This window comes from Vicia villosa, linkage group LG5, assembly GCF_029867415.1.
Source record: "Vicia villosa cultivar HV-30 ecotype Madison, WI linkage group LG5, Vvil1.0, whole genome shotgun sequence".
NCBI lineage: Eukaryota > Viridiplantae > Streptophyta > Magnoliopsida > Fabales > Fabaceae > Vicia > Vicia villosa.
Genome location: NC_081184.1, coordinates 155,444,413 through 155,458,637, shown reverse-complemented (window position 1 = coordinate 155,458,637; position 14,225 = coordinate 155,444,413). Strand labels below are relative to the sequence as shown.

The window sequence follows — 14,225 nt, the reverse complement described above, 5'->3', positions numbered from 1 at the left end:
TTGTTTCAAGAGGGAATCTGATTACCTCCAATCCCCTCCCCTCCCCTCATAAAAAATTGAACCAAATATACTTAACTTAAAATATTCCCTCCCCTCCCCTCCAAAACCCCCAACCAAACGGACCCCTAAATAAATATAAAATGACATTAAAACATTTTTAACTAATATTATTTTGAGTTTAAAGGTATTACACTGACATTGTAAATTAACTTTACACCTACGATCAATCAAAATTTTTACACTTGTCATATCATATTAGTTTTTTTAAATTAAAATTATGTTTTAATTGGATACATGGTTGTGATTGGTTGACGGTTCATATCCTTTTTCTCATATTTTTTTCTAAATTAGATAATAAAGGTAAAATTAAAATATAAAATATAAATAATGCTATAAGTTAATTAGATAAAAACTTGAAAGTAAATTAGAGTCATAATTTTATCTGACTCCAAAGATTATTCTATTTGCTATTTAGATTACTAAGTTTATGCCAACAATTAAATACAATTATGATATTAAACAATTAAAAACATTTTAATATATTTTTAGCTTAGCTCTTTAGGAGCTTAATATATCTTGTCTCTTTTTTATTGCTTCTGAGAATTTAAAACTATTTTGTCCCTTCATGAACTTTTGGTGCCAAACTGAGTGTATAAATTGGAGTAGCTTATGTGGAGGATGAAAAATCATAAACAGTGTTTTGTGTTGTTTGTTTCTCATTTGTTTCATTATTATGGCTGAGAATTCACCAACACTTGAAACCAGTGACATTGTTGTAGATGTAAACAAAGAGTCCCCCCAAACATCAGAAGATTCTTCAGTCCCTTTCTTGCAAAAGGTGTCTCCAAATCTTTTTATTTTCTCTTGAACTAATGTAAAACTTTGATATTATTGAATTGGAATTTATTTAACTTATGTTTATTTATGTTTGTTGGTGATGATACAGTTGATAGCAGAGGTTGTAGGAACATATTTCTTGATATTTGCAGGATGTGCTTCAATTATAGTGAACAAAAGCACCGACAATGTTGTCACGCTTCCTGGGATCGCAATTGTTTGGGGACTCGCTTTGGTTGTGTTGATATATTCTCTCGGTCATATCTCTGGTGCTCATTTCAATCCGGCCGTCACCATTGCTTTTGCTTCCACAAGAAGTTTCCCATTGTTACATGTAAATTAAACTAAACACAATCATTTTACTCTATAAACTTTATTCCCATAAATAACATGGACATTTTCTATATACTTTTTATAGGTACCAGCTTATATATCAGCTCAGGTTTTGGGAGCAACACTAGCAAGTGGAACCCTAAAACTCATATTCAGTGGCAACAGTGGCCTACATGATCAGTTTTCAGGAACACTTCCATCTGGATCTAACCTTCAAACTTTTGTGTTTGAATTCATAATCACATTTTATCTTATGTTTATCATTTGTGGAGTCGCCACTGATAGCCGCGCGGTAAAGTCGCCAAACATATCTTATGCATATCAATAATTCATCCATGTATGCCTAAACATCCTTTTATACTTTCATGTTTTATGTTTGTAGATTGGTGAGTTGGCGGGAATTGCAATTGGATCTACATTATTGCTTAATGTCATTATTTCGGGGTATGTATTCATTATCATATCGAAAAACCTAACTAAATGCAAGATTATTAATATCAAATGGTTTTCGAAACTTGGTGATAACATTTTTTTTATTTGACAGACCAATAACGGGAGCATCAATGAACCCGGTTAGAAGTTTAGGACCTGCTTTTATGCACAATGAATATAGAGGAATATGGATATATTTGGTGTCGCCGGTTTTGGGAGCTGTGGCCGGAGCATGGGTCTACAACCTTGTTAGGTATACTAACAAGCCATTGCGCGAAATCGTTAAGAGTGCATCCTTCCTCAAAGAAGCAAAGCGTGGGGAAACCAAATAGTTTAAGTATTTAGGGAAAGAATTCCATTAAGTATCATGCAGAGAGTCAATAACATTTTTATCTTTGCAAATGTCTTTGTTAGAGATAATCAGGAAATAAAAAGCTGTTTGTGTAGTAGTGACTAAGGTGCTACGGGTCATGATTCTAATAAATAATGTAATCAATTTATATTTATCTATGTTTGTTCGTATGTCTATCTAGCAATGTGTTATGATAAGAATTTTTGGTGTTTTAAGATTATGATTGGATTATTATAGGATTATGAAAAGATGAACTTAATCAGGGATTTGAGAGCAATGGAGTGCTTAGATTATTTGAATGGATGATAAAGTCAAGGTTTTAATTGCTATAATCGTAACAATATGAGAGTTCTAGATAAGTTTAAGGTGAAACCATCAAAAGACGGAAAGAATCAAGATGAAGGTCATTCATCAAGAGTTGTGATTTATGAAGCACACATCCCAAATACGACTCTGATACTGACATAGCGATATCGACAATAATTTGAAAAAATAATAAATTAAACCTAAACATAAGTGTCGGTGCCGGTGTCTCACATTGACACAGATACGAACACATATTTTTTTAAAGGTGTTGGTGCTACGTACATAAATTGTGATTGAGGAAAAAGGTGATGAATTTTCAGTCATCACTGAGTTGGATAACAAAGAATTCGTCAAGGAATATATTAAAATGGCCCTGCTGGAAAAACAACAAAATCCTCACATTTACCTCCAACACCCTTCAGTATGTATGAGAGAGTTTGTCTTGTTATTCACACGTTAAGGAACCAAAATCCTCAACATTCACATGTCAGAAGTTGGGTATTCGGTTCAGAATGCGTGGGTCTGGTCCTTGTGCAATACCATTGATAGTTTGTCAGATTTGGAGGCTGCAGAGTGCGCTAGTTTGCATACTATCGTGCAACATACTTCACCTAATTCTCCGCTGTAGGATCAGTTTGTTTGGTGGTTTTCTGCTGCAGGTTTTTTGGTTAAATCGGCCTTCGACAGGTTATCTCAAGGGCTGGGACGTATTTGGTTTTTAGTTCTAGAATGTTGGATGCTTTGAAGCTCATTTGGAAATCAAAGGTGCCATCAAATATTCAAGTTTTGGATGGAGGCTGCTACAATATAGACTACAAATAAGGGTGGAGCTGGAAAAGAGAGGAGTCTTATCAGGTGTGCACAATCTTGTATGTCCTTTATGCTTCGGTTCGGAAGAAACACATTTCCATCTCTTTTCTTCTTGTTGTGTTGTTGTTGAAGTTTGGAAGTCCATTTTGGATTGGGTTGGTGGTAACATGTCTTCTACTGCTTCTTCTATCTCTAACCACATTATGTTGTTTCATCTTGTTTTGAGGAGGAGGGATAGGAATAATATTTGTAGTACCATCATTTGGTTATCGATCGTACGGGCTATTTGGTTAGCTAGAAATGACATTTTGTTCAATGGTGGGAGGAAGGGGTGTCGGAAGATAGTTTTTGCAGCAAAATCATTGGCTTGGGATTGGCTAAGTGCCGGTTATTTTGGTTTGTTTAATCCGTCTAAAGCACTTTGGTCGATCAACCCCTTACAAGTGTTGTTGTAACTCGGATTCTCTTTGTATTCGGGTTGAGTGCCCCTTGTACTCGCTTTAATACAATTTCTTGCTTATCAAAAAAAATTACGAGATGTTTTTAAGTACTTATCAAGTCTAATACCCGTCTCTTAATTTTTTTACAAACTTTAAATCGTAATAGGACTTTTGTTATTTTTACTAGGTAATGATTCGGATTTCATTCCATCTTTACTTGTATCTCACTACAGAGGTCATGTATGTAACGCCCGTTTATTTAATTAATTATTTAATTAAATATTTTTGGGTTACTTATTGATGGATTTCGGAATGTTTGTGAATTATTGGAGTTTAAGTATTTTAATCGGAATTAATTAATTAATTAATTAGTGATGGAGAAAGAATAAAGTGATTGTTTGTCTGGGTTTGTTGTGGTAGTGGACAGTAGTAATATTGATGGTGTGAGTTGAGCCCAACTGGAATTGTTAAGCTAAATCCAAAGAAAATAATAAGTTACGAAGGAATTAGGTTTTATCAGTAAGAGAAGAGTAAGGGTTAGCCTTGGAAAAGAGAACAAGAGGCAGTTTGAGAAAGTGCTCGTGGGGAAGTTGCAGAGAAAGATACGAAGAGTTGATGTGAAGATGAAAAATTGCAAGAGAGACAAAAGTTAGAATCCATGACGAAGCTCGGATTCGATCGGAGAATTATAGAGCAGCCTACAATCCAAGGTAAGGGAGGGGTTCAACTCTATAATCGGGGTTGTGATAAATAATATGTGGGGTTTGGGTGTTAAAATTACCGCTCTGTGTTTGGTTGTTTTGTGTGTTTGATGTTGTTGTTGTGATATTTATCTGAGATCAATAAGAAATTAAGTTGAATGGTTGTGCAAAAGTTGTTTTGTGTTGATTTAAGATGATTGATATTCGTATAATTGCTAGATGTTATATTATTAGTTTGTTTGTAAAATTATGATTGGTTCAAGTCTGGAAATTGATAGAATAAACATGAAGAACAAAGGAAATTGTTAAGAAAAGAAGAAGAAGAAGAGGGTGGGGGTCACACCAAGGTTATAATGCGGGCACCCCACAAGCCAGGGTGGGCGCCCCTTATGGCTATAAGTGCGTGGGCGGGCGTCCTAAAGGGGGTGGCGGGGGCCACTTAATTGCCTTTCCCTTTAATTGTTTTTTAGCCTAACAGTAATGTAGCTAATGATTATTTAAGTAAGATATACATTTAGGAAATACTTTAACATAGTTGGAGAAGTGAATAATTGCAGGATTGGCATAATTATCTCAGGAACAATACTTAGTAAAGGCACACTCAGTAATGATAAATAATAGAAGTAGTATAAATAACGGAGAATTGAGATAGCAAAGGTAGTATTTCTGTAGCTAAGCATGTTGAAAACAGCTAATAGCAGATGACAGGTGCTTAGCAGCAAAGTCAAGGATAATAGCAGAGGGTTATTTCTAATAATAGGAAATTGATAAAAACAACCGCATAGGATGTTAGTAACTTTTAACCAATAAATTAATTAACCGGTTTGAGTCGAAAACTGTCTGAATAATTATGGAACGCGTGTAGGTTGTTTTAGTTGAATTTGTGTGTTGAATATTGGTTGAAAACTTGTAAAATTTGCAGGTGACGTAAAGTTGGTTGAATTGCCTCTTTTATAGGAAAAAATGAAGTTCTAGGCCTTATGGCCAATGTTGATAAGTTGTTGTCTTTGCTGTTGAATTATTATTGTTGTTGTTATGACATTCATAATTGTGTCGCATACATCGCATATTAAGTTGGAGCTGATGCTCGGTAAGTTGGCCTGAAATTGGCAAATCAAGAAATATGCCTTGTTGACGCCTCTATTAATTGGCGAATTTTTAATTTGGGGGTTCTGCCCCAATGGTACCACATGCATATGCATTGTATTGAGTCGCATTTTAAAGTCGCATAATTAAGTTTTTGCGTGGATGAGTTGTATAAGTTGATGTGTTGGTTTGCCTGAAGTGGTGATTTTATATAGTTCGATATCTCACCCCTTCTATTTGAATGTTGTCCCTATGTTCGTAACGTGCAGGTAATCAAGAAGGATAGCGGTTACCTCATTAGTTTGAGTCGGTGTTGTCGCTCTGATATATAGCACTCGGGGGGACGAACGCATATTTTTCCTTATTGTCGATTTGTTTCCATTGCTGAATTTTTGAGTTGTTTTCCTTTAAAGACTTGTTTTTTGAAGTTGTTTTATGTCGAAATAATATGTTATGTTTATTTAAAGTTTAAAGTTGTGAATCCGTTGCGTGGTTAATTAAATTCGAATTATTATTTTAAAGACTAAACGGTCGTTATGAGTCTGTTCATTTCAAAAGTGTTATGTATTTGTTTTGGATGTGTTTATGTCGTCGTGATTAAGTTGAAAATGTGATATCTCATGTATTGGTTGGAATTTTTATACTCTGATTTTCGTTATAATTACTAGGTAGAAATGGGGTGTTACAATATTCCAGGTTGTAATTGTTAGGATGAATTATGTACCCATGCGTTAAAAATATGATAATTATACCTGATATTATATGTGATTAGTAAGATATTATGACAATATGTGAGACATTATGCCTCGAAGCGCTTCATGGCGCAATTGTTGTAAGGAACATGTTAAGTAAGATGTTTGTAATTATACGAGACATCCTGTCTCAAATTACTTACTTGGCACGCAAGGTTTAATGAATTAAATCAAGTGCTTTCAAGATTTGTTTCCTTTAATGTTCAATCAAAGATTTGATTTTAAATCACATATTCATTTGAAAAAAGATTTATTCTGAATCCGTGTTTAGAATTCCTATTCTTATCAAATTTAGATTTAATCAATGTGTTTCAATTAATAATCAAAATCAACATTATGAAAATTGATATTTTGTGAGTTTTTTAAAATCTAGTTGCATTTAAGCTTAAACCCTACTGGGCTTTTGATCGCGACTTTACGTGTCTATTAATCAGGAAACTGCAAGTGTACAGTCGTGTCGCGTAGTTTTAAAAGATATCGAATCCACATGAACTAATGTCAACCTACTGTACTCTATCGTTGCTTTGTAAAGCTAAGGCTAGCGATATTTTAATTATGTTTTAGGGGGGAAATAAGACTTAGATCTAAATAAAATATTAATAGGCGGACATCGGTATGTAATTCGTCTAACTTAGGAAATCCGAAGTTCCACTGGCCTGGTTTTTAATCCAACAAAAATCCTTCATTAAATACTATTAATTTAAAAATCCTTTTCTCAAACTCTCGTTCTATTGAATCAGACTATGATTCTAACTCGTAATGTATGCTCTCGCAATCCCATTAGATTTAAAACCACTTTTTGAAAATAACAGTATCAATAGAATTCCTTTTTTAGTATATAGTACTCATTTAAAAACCCTTATCTCAAACTCTCGCTCTGTTGATTCAGATTATGCTAGTAATCCCTAACGTACGCTCTCGCTGTCCCGCCGAGTTTAAAAGCACTTTTTGAAAGTGAATAAAATCTAATTAATTTTAATACGCTCTCGCTGTCCTTAAAACTAATGTCAAGTGTCCACTATCCGGTTAAATATCTCAAACTCTCGCTCTATTGATTTTTAACCTTTGTCCGTTTTTACTCTCGTAACAAATGCCTTAGTTTAATTATTAGGAAACTTTAACCAGAAAAAGTGACTTTGATAAAATAATATTAGGCCAACTTGTTTCGGATCCCTTTTAGTTCGATTAGTTTACATACCGATATCTAATCGATTTAGCTAAACATACTTATTAAATTAAACATGCATAAACAATCATAGTTCATATATTTAGACATATTCAATAATTTATAAGCAAGAAATATAAAACTATAAATTAAATAAATGATAGAAACCTGAAAGTAATACTTGAATTAATTCTTGAACTTCGAAAGTAACGCAGCACTCCACCACAGGTTGGCTGGATCTACTCTTGGAACTCTTCAATCGAAAGAAAAATAAGATAAGGAATAAAAAGCACTTAAATCTAATGTAAGGTTAAACCAGTGAAAAGTACACAACAATTTTTTGGTATAGAAATTGTTGTGAAAAAATATTATATGCTTAAGACTAAGAAACGAAAATAGGAAATTAAAATAAAATTGCAAACTACTATGAAATACGAATACTAAAATTTGAAAGCAATTGTTCAGTAAAAATGCCGACCCCAGCTTAATGAATGAGGGCTCCTATTTATAGCCTTGGTAAATATTTGTTTCTTGAGAAATTATAGAGAACGTGGCTGTTGAATCTTCTTCAATTTGACTTCGTGTGATGCAAGAATATAGCAAGTGCGTTGAATGTTGAGATTATTTCGCTCCAAGCTTGACTTACGTGGGCAGAAGAAAGTGGGAAACGTGGGCTCCCGTTCGTCATGGCTCAAGTGACGTTCGTCACTTGGTCAAATGCCATACCGTCCGTCAAGGACTTGTGACGCTCGTCACAAGCTTCTTCTTCAAGTGGGCCACGTGCTCACTCCATTGGGCTTGGACTGCTTGGTTTGTTCTTTTGTTCCTTTTTGCTGTTTTTTGTACCCCTTTTCTTCATTTCCTCATAAAGTCTTCAATTAAATAGATACCTGCAAAATAAAACAAATACCAGTGTAATACCAATACAAAGCAATTAAATTTAGATTAAAAATGGAAAATAATTTAAGTAAATCAAGCTAAAAATGCAATACATTTATGTGTTATCAGCTTTTATGTTGGACAATGTTTCAATTTAAGGAGGTTTTCTTTAGATGTGAATATGCATACCTTACATTGTGAAGCTGGGCATTTTTAGCTGCTATTGAGTCTTTGCTTTTTGGGTTATAATACTCTATTCTTGGGGTATCATTCTCTGTTAGGATGATAGAATATTTGTGTTGTAATTGTGATTCATCACTCCATATACTTTTATAACTGTACAAACACTTAGGAGAGTGTTTTAGTGAAAGTGAGAAGTGTCTTTTATTTAGAGAGGATTGGATCAAAGTTCACGGGTAGTATTAGGAAAAGGGATATGAAATGGGAGAGTTCAGATGAGACCTTCGTGTACTATTCATTACTAAGAGTGAATATCCTTCCATCGGGTTGTCGACCTCTAGACGTATGTGATTTTGCACCAAATTGGGTTAACAACCTCTTGTGATATTTATTTTACGCATTTATTTGTACTGTTACTCAATTTTGTTGTGATACACATTGTTATAACATCATGTCTAACTTCTTATCATATGTAGAGCTGAATTTTAATTGACATCAAAGTAGACACTTTCTTCTAGTTTGGTGAGCTCTAAGTTTTTTATATATTCTGTTGAAGATGGACAATGGTAAAGAGGAGGATTTGTGAATCGACCACCAATTCGTGATGGTATGAACTATGATTATTTAAAGGTATGTTTGGTTTCCTTTCTCATGTATATGGATATTGTCATAACCCAATTTTGTCCAGACTTTTTCAAAATTTTAGGCAACTAATTCTTTTGTGCTTTAAATAAAACTGCAGTTTTACAAACAGACCGGTTGATTCATTTTTCGACCGCGTGTAAAATATGCAAACAAATTTTTAAATTTTGGGCCTGCAACGGTTTGTTTTTCGGAACTACGTTGCGCGTAGGTTATTTCAGCGCGCTCATTTCTTTTCTTTTTTACATCTGCACGTGTTCTCATTTTGATCAATCAAGGACTCTTTACCAGGCATTTTCAACTACAATTCTAATATAAACCAGATTGTTTTATTGAACTTTATTGTGCGTAGTTTAACCTAGTACAATTATTTTTTTATACGTAAAAAAACAAGGTGAATGTAACTAACGCGCGTTATGGATCTTTTTTATAGGTAGGCTTGGATTTTTTTCCCCAAAAGATTTGGATTTTTTGGGTTCATAGTTTATAGGCCAAATTAATGAGTGGTTAAGAAAATACAGTTAATTAAAAATAAAAAAGTTAAACGGATCACAGGCCAACCCATGAACTGGCAAATTTAAGTTGCAAAATCCAAGATTTAAATGGATTAACTCGTGCTGTCAAAATTTTAAATAAAGAAATTGGTCTTAAGCCCACACAGGTTGTGGGTTAAACGGGATGTTCGTTGATTCTCAGTCCATATACCTAGCTTTAGTTACTGCTTGCAGATCTTCTCGCTCGACAAACATGGTTCTAATATCACATCAACCTCGTTCTCAATGTTGGATAACTTCAGATGTAGTTCGAAAGGTTGAATCTGGTCATCTACAAGACATGTTGAATTAATATTCATGGCCTCTTTTCAAAATAAGTCCTGATTAAAGATAGAGAGTTTCATAGTAGATTTAGCCAGACTTGAGGAAGAATACACTAAGGCGGTGTCACTATCACTAGGCAATTCTCTCTCTAAACTATCACTAGATGAACTCTCGTAACTACTAAAGAGCTACATTTCTATGAACCATTAGTCTACTCTCCTCGTATTACTTTTTGAGCTTTACATGCATTGAGTTTACAACTTGCACATCTCGACATCATGTTGGGGCTCTACGGCCCTCCCAAATGAGTCGCACTCTCGAATAAACATCATAAAATAAGAAAGAAAATACATAAGAAATAGGGTATTATTTGGTGTCGTGAGCATTGGTTGAATATTCAATAGTGAAGGGAGAGAGTGGCACAAAGGTACTTGGTGAAAATTTGTAAGATGAAGTAAAGTGATAACAAAAATGAGAAACTGTGAGACCTATTTATAGTATTTGAGTGGTAGACAAAATAATTGTTCCATTTATGGCTACCTTATTAGGTTCTAGGAAGCATGATAGGTCATGAGTGGCTCCTATTTCCAAGACACCTAACAATTATCACAACCATGTGAAGTGGAACAGTCAAGCGACTGAAAAATAGCATATGTGGATGCATGTTGGATAATCGCAGATAGGGAAAACATTTAGCCCTTGGACAATTTATGCTTGAGGGGTTGTATACATGTCTAATTTTTTGGTATGCCTTAGGAAATATATTTTCCCTTACATGACTCATGTTAGAGGGGCTATATGTCTGATTTCTTGGTATGCCTTAGGAAAGCATTTCCTCCTTACATGACTCGTGCTTGAGGGATTGTGTACATGTCCGATTTTTCGGACTAGGTTCTTCAGTGGACCAAATTCAGTCCGGATCTAGTGGAGCTCACCCAACCAATGATTTATTTAGAAGAACTAACCTGGATAAAAATGGTTGATAAGCCATGTTTGTTATGTCAATCCAAAACTAACCCAAGACAATATCTTAAGATATGATATAGAATGCATTTATGGATGATTGAGGATATCATGGCCCAAGAATTAGACAATCAAGTCTAATTCTCAATCATCATTAAGAGGTCATACGAATCGGAGAAAAACACATTAAAGTGTCTATGATGGACCTTTGTGTAAAATATGCCAGAACTGCCAAATAAGGAGAAGCATTCGGGGACAACAAATATACATAGTTCACAACAACAAAAAAAAGCAATTGTGACTTTACTAATATCATTGTATTTTCTTAATTTATTTAAATATTTTGCTTTTAATTGCTCTGGTTATTGGTTTTAGTTAGATGATTCTATACTTAGTAATTGTGAAAGGTTTTTTTTTTTTAAAGTTAGCCTAATGTTTTGAAAATTTTTAATATTTCTTTGAAGTCTAATTTTGTAATACATTTATTATTTTCTTCATTATTTAAAATAATTTCTATTTTTTTGAAGTATTCCTAAAAAGAATAGAATATCATAAGCAACAAAATATTTTTTATTCAATATATGGAAACATTTTGGATATAATAAATATATTATTTTATTACATTTTTTATCAAATTAAATAATAATAGAATAAAATTAAATTCCTTTATTACACATTAAACAAAAAATAAATAAGAATACTGTTGTTTTCTTCATAGTTATCTCGGTAACACTAAAGAAACACGATATTTGTGATCATTCTTTCACCTCCCTTGTATTTTAATTTTCTTTAATATTCTTTTTAGGTGTTTCAAATAATGTGGTAATTTAGGGGTATTGACATAGTTAATAATTGTTTCGAAAATATAATTACACGTTTAGCCTTATTTATAGTAAACTTGAAATTTGAGATTATCCAAACCCCTTCTCCCGAAAATCAGAAGATTAAAATTAAATAATATATTTTAATAAGCAATAATTGTCACCAAATCGTACACCACCGTTAACCTATGACTAGTATTATAAAATAGGTCATATAATATGAACAAGAGATCATATAAGCTTTTCTCTGTTCACAAGCTAAAGCAATATACTTTCCAACAACCTTGTAAAATCACATGTAATTTTGTTTTGTCAATAACAACAAATTTCCTTGTTCATTTATCAGCAATTTTCTTATTCATCTATAGTATCAGTGATGGGTGACAATTCAGGATGCAATGAAACCAATGAAATTGTTGTAAACGTAAACAAGGATGTCTCAAACAAAACTCAAGAAGATTCAAACGCTCATGCCACTGCTTCTCTCTTACAGAAGGTTTCGTCTTTTCTTTCATATTATTGTCTTTAAAACATAATCAAATCATGTTTTGTTTTTATAATTAATCAAATGATTCATATTCTATTTTTTAGTTGGTAGCTGAAGTGGTAGGAACATATTTTTTAATATTTGCCGGTTGTGCTGCTGTGGCGGTGAACAAGAACAATGACAATGTTGTCACACATCCTGGAATTTCAATTGTTTGGGGACTTGCTGTCATGGTTCTTGTTTACTCTCTCGGTCATATCTCTGGTGCTCATTTCAATCCCGCGGTTACTATTGCTTTTGCTACCACCAGAAGATTTCCCTTGAAACAGGTACACCAAACTCATCATTTTTCAACTAGGAGATTGATTTTTTTTTCAAGAGCATGGTAGGAAATTAGAGGTCAAATTAGTTCATTATACTTTGACCTTTTCACAATATTTTATAATATCCAAGATTTTTCCAATTTATTTCACATTGTGAACACACCATTTCATTGAAAAATTATTAAAATCCAAAATTGAGTGTTCACACACATGTAGCTAGATAAAATAATAGATTGAAAGATAATTTATCTTTAAATAAAGTTATGCGACCGGCCATGCACCTGAGTCTTCATTAGTTGCAATACCAAAGACTTCATCTGTGACCTGGAACCGTTATTTAAAACCTTTACCTGCGTGAGCCAATCTAATTGTCTAAACTTGTCTTAAGATTACTGTTACATAGCATGTAATTATTTTCAAATTATCTTTTTTTTATAGGTACCAGCTTATATTGCAGCTCAAGTCTTTGGTTCTACACTTGCAAGTGGAACTCTAAGATTATTATTTACTGGCAAACATGATCAGTTTGTAGGAACACTTGCAGCTGGATCAAATCTGCAAGCTTTTGTGATAGAATTCATAATCACATTTTATCTTATGTTTATCATATCCGGAGTTGCCACCGATAATAGAGCGGTAAAGTCTTAACCATCCTAAACTTCTCTTTCCATTCTTTTGTATAACATATTTTGAATTTTGATACAACACGTGTATAGCAAAATTGAGGTTGGCTAGTCACCTTTTCAAACTCTAATATAAAAGTTGCAATTAAACTGACTAGTTGTCTAAATATAGTTTTTAATCATTTGGAAGAATGCTAATTGTAGTTTACATAACAGAACAAATGTTATACGAAACAAAAACACCCCATTTGAATATTTTATAATTCTTAGACTAACTTATTTGTATATTTGTTTTATGTTCAAATTTGCAGATTGGTGAATTGGCTGGGATTGCGGTTGGATCTACTGTACTTTTGAATGTGATGTTTGCAGGGTATTAATTTATCTTAATGCTAATTAATATTATATCTTCTTACACATATTGTCGCTATCAGCTAATAAAAATCAATCATATATGCGATTTTTGAAATAATTGTCATTAAAATAAAATATTTTTTATGATTTGAATACCATAACTGATTGATCGTATAAAAAATCTTTACACTAAATATGACAGGCCAATCACAGGAGCATCGATGAATCCAGCCAGAAGCATAGGACCAGCTTTAATACACAATGAATATCGAGGAATATGGATATACATGGTTTCTCCGATTCTAGGAGCGGTGTGTGGTGCATGGGTCTATAATGTCATTAGGTACACTGATAAACCAGTTCGTGAAATCACCAAAAGTGGATCTTTTCTAAAAGCAGCAAAGCCATAGTTATGGTTTTCGTTCATTTATAGCATGTTTGGTTTCTCCTTATAAATGCCACATGTTATGTTCTATCTTTTAGTTTAAATATATGAATCTCGAAATTTTTAAGGGAAATCAAAATGTTACTATATAAAGAAATTGTATTAAAGTGTCATTTAATTTAAAGAGACAAGAATTTGTCAGATTTTAATTTTGAAGATCAATGTTAATTAACAGTGTAATATTATATCCATAAAACGTTGTTTGTGTATTCTCGTTTGCCAAGTTTATTATCTTCATATTAATGAATTGATTGTGGCATTTTACTTTTACTTTAGGAATCTGAAGATGAAATATAAATAATAAAGAAATGATATGACATAAAATAATTGAATATTAAATATCATATTTGACAAAATTTTACAGTATCAGGATTTTCACAATTTTTCTTTCATGTGCTTCCCAACTCATGTTGAGGAATGGAGGAAGTTTCTTCATTTCTAAGTTGTGTCACATGAGCTGCATAAAAATATTTTGG

General features: G+C 33.0%; 2 protein-coding genes across 2 annotated transcripts; both read left to right on the top strand.

Annotated features, from left to right (window-relative positions):
* Positions 1–678: 678 nt before the first annotated feature.
* LOC131607875 (nodulin-26-like) lies at positions 679–2,130 on the top strand. Its single transcript, XM_058879828.1, has 5 exons — positions 679–838; positions 947–1,171; positions 1,256–1,462; positions 1,553–1,614; positions 1,715–2,130. The coding sequence occupies exons 1-5, from the start codon at positions 734–736 to the stop codon at positions 1,932–1,934; spliced, it is 819 nt and encodes a 272-aa protein (XP_058735811.1). The 5' UTR covers positions 679–733; the 3' UTR covers positions 1,935–2,130.
* A 9,603-nt stretch (positions 2,131–11,733) lies between these two features.
* Positions 11,734–13,945, top strand: LOC131607873 (aquaporin NIP1-2-like). Its single transcript, XM_058879827.1, has 5 exons — positions 11,734–12,013; positions 12,109–12,333; positions 12,766–12,963; positions 13,262–13,323; positions 13,507–13,945. The coding sequence occupies exons 1-5, from the start codon at positions 11,894–11,896 to the stop codon at positions 13,712–13,714; spliced, it is 813 nt and encodes a 270-aa protein (XP_058735810.1). The 5' UTR covers positions 11,734–11,893; the 3' UTR covers positions 13,715–13,945.
* The last annotated feature ends 280 nt before the right edge of the window (positions 13,946–14,225 follow it).